The sequence below is a fragment of the Physeter macrocephalus genome, unplaced genomic scaffold, assembly GCF_002837175.3.
Source record: "Physeter macrocephalus isolate SW-GA unplaced genomic scaffold, ASM283717v5 random_522, whole genome shotgun sequence".
In the NCBI taxonomy this organism is placed as follows: Eukaryota; Metazoa; Chordata; class Mammalia; order Artiodactyla; family Physeteridae; genus Physeter; species Physeter macrocephalus.
Window position 1 is genome coordinate 41,396 of NW_021145981.1, and position 5,240 is coordinate 46,635.

A 5,240-nucleotide genomic window follows, 5' to 3' on the forward strand; every position below is an offset into this window, starting at 1 on the left:
CCACATCGGCAGGCGGAATCTCAACCACTGCGCCACCAGGGAAGCCCAAATCTTGATTTCTTAATACCATTCTAAAATAAAAGGAATGAGGGCTCCTTGGAGAACTGGCTGATTCTGGGACTAGAACAGGAAATACACCAAATGAGCCTTAGTATCTTGTAGTGCCAGAAGGCAAGGAAATGCTCAAAACCAGACAAACATGAAAAAAAAAATACAGTAGTAGAGCCCTGTGAAAAGGATATAGGAGCCAACTGAAAGCACTTCATGTGGCCAAAACAAGAATAATTTGAGCAACAAAATATTTTGGATTACAGTCCAAAGTATAAAATAAATATCCCTGAATCCGTACTGGTATAAATAAATGATTGTTTAATTAAATGGGGGAGAAGAGATAAATCTGTGCAGAAGAATTCCCAGTAATTTCCATAGCTACTCCGCCCTCAAGGAGGGGGAGCATAATCCCCCTGCTCCTTAAATGTGGGCTACACATAGTGACTTCTTCCCAGAGAGGACAGAGGGTTACAGCGTAGCTTTACAGTGGAGAAACTGGACAAACACTCCCTCAGCCAGGTGATCAAGGTTAACATCAACAGTGATGTCACTTTGGTACTATGTGCCCTTGCTCTGATGTAATGAAAATGTCCCTTTACCTGTGGTCTTTCTCCCCAAAACTCATAACCCTCGTCTAATCATGAGAAAAACATCAGACAAGTTCCAAGTGAGGAACGTTCTACAAAATACTGACCAGGACTCCTTGAGGTAATCAAGGTAACCACAAACAAGGAAAGTCTGAGAAACTGTCACAGACAGGAGGAGCCTTGAGAGACACGACTAAATGTAATGTGGTGTCCTGGATGAGATTCAGGGACAGAAACGACATCAGGTAAAAACTAAGGAGATCTGAATAAACTGTGGACTTGTATCAACATTGATGTACCTGTTACCCACTTACCTGAAGGAGGGGGGATTGTTTTAGGATGGGTCAACTCTAGTACAGCTGGTTGTCCAGAACCACATCAATCTGTGCTCTGTTCATCCATTCACTCCTTCACTCATTCAACAGATATTTATTAAGTCCATGCTGTGAGAAAGACACTGGTCTTGGAGCTAAAGGGAGATGAGTGTCAAGACAGACAAGGATTTGCCCTCATGGAGCCAGATGGAGAGACAGAGAATAAATCATAACCACATGTGGAATAGGTGCTATAAACAAAACAGATGATGTAATTTGATGGGGGAGGAGGAGAGTTCCACTAAAAGATCACTTATGAACCAACCTAGAGCTACAGGAGTGCGTTAAACCTTTAAGTGACTCAGTGATTTTATTGTAGACTAGAGTCAACCTTCTTGCAAAATGCTTGCTTATGTGCTATTAGTAATACAGAGAATATACAGGCTGGAATATTCTAGTTCATGGAGTCCTGCCTACTTGAATGCTTGAGATACAAGTGTACTGGTTTTTTGGTTTTTTTTCTTCTCAGTCAGCCCATTATGTAACCAGTAACCACATGGGTGCTGTAGACCCAAATACCACACAATCCCCGTCCTCCCAGGGGTGAGGCTGGGGAAACGTTCCTATAGATGAATCCTCACAAGGATTGCATAAAAGGCTAGCCATTGGGAAACAAAGAGCCATTTCTCACATCACGTGCCAAACCTAATTCTAAATGGATTTAAGTGTGAAATGATGAAGCCATAAGTGATTTCTATATTGTAGCAGCGTGAAGCAGTTTTCAAGCATGACACCAAAGGCAGAAACCATAAAGGTAAGTATCTTAAAAATGAGAACTCTATGTTGCCCAAAACAACTATAAACTGCATTAAAAAGCAACAATAGGGACTTCCCTGGAAGTCCAGTGGTTAGACTCTGTGCTTCCACTGCAGGGTGCGTGGGTTCCATCCCTGGTTGGGGGAACTAGGATCCCGCAGGCTGCGTGGCATGGCCAGAAAACAAAAAAAAGCAACAATAAATTGGAAAAAATGGCAAAATCTAAGATAAGAGGTATATATTGTTAATCCATAAAGAGCACCAAGGGAAAGATGGTAGAAGAATGAACAAAAGACATCTACATGTCATAACAGAAATACAAATGACCAATAATATATGAAAATATTCAACCTCAATCACAGAAATTAAAACATCAATAAAAAATCTCATTGTGAAATCGGCAAAGATTGAAAGAAAAAAGAGAAGAGCTACGAAGAAGTGGTGAACCGGGCTCCCAGCGTCGGCCTCCACTCCCTGCCAGGGACCTGGCACACGCCCTATGGGTACCTGGATGGGCACTGTGGCTCCCGGATCCGGAACCTCCCTGCCCTTTGACCCCGGAAGTCCGGGCGGGATGGGCGGCGCGGAGCCGGGCGCGCTTCGCGACAGAGCCGTAAAGGCGCACGCGTGGGCGCGGAGCATGGCGCTGTACGCTGCAGCGGCGGCCGTGCTGGCCGGCGTGGAGAGTCGCCAGGGCTCCCTCAAGGGGCTGGTGTACGGCAGCAGCTTCCAGGTAGCGGGGTACGGGGTTCGGAGTTCGGGCCCGGGAGGGGGGCCCGGCGGGGGCCTCCCCCGGCCCGGCCCCCGCCTCACCTGGTTTCTCTCGGCCGCGCGCAGAACGTGAAGCAGCTGTACGCGCTGGTGTGCGAGACGCAGCGCTACTCCGCCGTGCTGGACGCAGTGATCGCCAGCGCCGGCCTCCTCCGCGCCGAGAAGAAGCTGCGGCCGCACCTGGCCAAGGTGACGGGTGGGGTGGGGTGGGGTGGGGTGAGCCCCTCCTAACCCGGTCCCAGCTCCGCCACCGTGCGCGGTGTGACTCTGTCAAGTCGCTCCTCTGAAATGAGGAGGCGCAGCCCCTCGCTGGGTTATGAATTGAGGTGGGATGAACATGCTTTACCTTCGAGCCTTGTGTGAAAGATAAAGAACGAAGTGCAAAGTAGCGACGGCAGCGGCTCTCTAGGTAAAACAAAACGGTGAGGTTGACCAGGGAGGAGGGTTGGCATCCAGAGCTTTCCTGGTGAGAAGCCGTGGGGAAAGGGTTCAGGACTGGGAAGCAAGGCACCAGGTTCAAATCATGTTTCTGCCATTAATTTCTTGTGTGACCTTGAATAAGGTATTTCACTTTTACCTGTTACCGTCTTGACAGGTGGTCTGTTTAGCTCTTCCAGTTCCAACACTGTGGCATTCCAGGATATTCATGCTCAAGGTTTTCTGTCTTCCTTTCCCCATCCCCAGGTGCTAGTATATGAATTATTGCTGGGAAGAGGCTTTAAAGGGCGCGGGGGCCGATGGAAGCCTCTGCTGGACCGGCACCAGGCAAGGCTGAAGGCCGAGTTGGCCCGGCTCAAGGTTCGCCGAGGTGTGAGCCAGAATGAGGACCTGTTGGAAGGGAGATCCAAACCTGACCCAGGTGAGCTGGAAGGAGTTGTGGAGGTGGGGGTAGCCATCGGGCCCTCAGGAGAGGGCCATCCATGTTCCCACCCACTCACTGCTGATGGTTTCCTAGCCTCCCAGGTGCCTCGATTTGTGCGAGTGAACACTCTGAAGACCTCCTCTGAGGATGCAGTTGATTATTTTAAGAGACAAGGATTCTCCTACCAGGGTCGGGCTTCCAGGTGAGTTTAGAACTGTGACTGGCTGCCCTCATCTAGGAAGGAGCCTGGGGAAAGGGATCGGTGGGGAGAGAGTCAGGGTGGTTTTGACTGCGCTCAGGTTTTCTTCCTACTTTTCCAGCAGTTTCTCCATTTCCTTTCAAGGCCTGTCTTCCTTCATGCTTTAAACAGTGGTTCTCTTGGGAGCCCTGTTTTACTGATACATTTTTCTAAATGTTTCTTCGCTGGCTCTGACTCCTACTTCTCACCTGATCATTCTGTCTCCCAGTCTAGACTTCTCTCCTGTTGCCCTACTCTCAGGTTCATGTTACTGCTTCACAGACACCACAGTCGCAGCACATGTCAAACCAAATTCATCTTTCTTTTGAACTCTGCACTGTCTTTTTTTTAACGTTAAATTATTCATTCAAAATTTAAGATTTAAGAGAAATGCTGCCAAAACGGTGTGCTTAAATGCATTATTGGATTATTTTGCAGCATCCTTTTATATATATGTGTATATATATATATATATATATATATTTTTTTTTTTTTTTTTTTTTTTTTTTTTGCGGTGCGCGGGCCTCTCACTGTTGTGGCCTCTCCCGTTGCGGAGCACAGGCTCCGGACGCGCAGGCTCAGCGGCCATGGCTCACGGGCCCAGCTGCTCCGCGGCATGTGGGATCTTCCCGGACCGGGGCACGAACCCACTTCCCCTGCATCGGCAGGCGGACTCTCAACCACTGCGCCACCAGGGAAGCTCTGCAGCATCCTTTTTAAAAATAGACGTATAACACGTTATTAGTTTCAGGTGTACAATGTGATGATTTGGTATTTGCACATATTGCAAAATGGTCACTAGAATAAGCCTAGTTAGCATCCGTCACCATACATAGTTGTAAATTTTTTTTCCTTAGGATGAGCACTTTTAACATTTATTCTCTTAGCAGCTTTTAAATACGCAATGCAATATTATTAACTGTAGTCACCATGCTGTACATTACATTCCCGGGACTTATTTTATAACTGGAAATTTGTACCCTGTGACAACCTTCACCCATTTCGCTCACCTGTACCCCACCCCCTGTCTCTCGTGACCACAAGTCTGTTCTCTGTATTTATGAGCTTGGTTTTTTGTTTTTGTTTTAGATGCCACATAAAAGTGAGATCATAACAATGTATGTCTCTCCGTGTGACTTATTTCATTTAGCATAACGCCATCAGGGTCCATCCATGTTGTCGCAAATGGCAAGATATTCTTTTTAACGGCTGAATAATATTCTGTTGTGTATATATAAATCAGTTTCTTTATCCACTTCTTCCATTGATGGACACTTATGTTGTTTCCATGACTTGGCTGTTGTAAATAATGCTGCAATGAATGTGGGGACGCATGTATCTCTGAGTGTTTTTGTGTTCTTTGGATAAACACTGAGAAATAGAATTGATGGATTGTATGGTAGTTCTTTTTTTAATTTTTAAGGCACCTCCATACTGTTTTCCATGGTGGCTGCATGAATTTATGTTCTCACCAACAGCGCACAAGTGTTCCCTTTTCTCTACATCTTTGCCAACACTTGTTATTTCTTATCTTTTTGATAATAGCCATTCTAACAGGTGTGAAGTGATATTTTGGGGTTTTTTTTTGTTGTTGTTGTTGT

At 46.4% G+C, this 5,240-nt stretch overlaps 1 protein-coding gene across 1 annotated transcript; it reads left to right on the top strand.

Moving 5' to 3' along the window:
* Positions 1–2,398: 2,398 nt before the first annotated feature.
* Positions 2,399–4,741, top strand: LOC114485192 (28S rRNA (cytosine-C(5))-methyltransferase-like; the record flags this gene model as incomplete). Its single annotated transcript, XM_028486125.2, has 5 exons — positions 2,399–2,501; positions 2,606–2,728; positions 3,224–3,398; positions 3,495–3,603; positions 4,729–4,741. Coding segments are annotated over exons 1-5 (513 nt in total), but the record flags the coding sequence as incomplete, so codon positions are not given.
* Between the last annotated feature and the right edge of the window lie 499 nt (positions 4,742–5,240).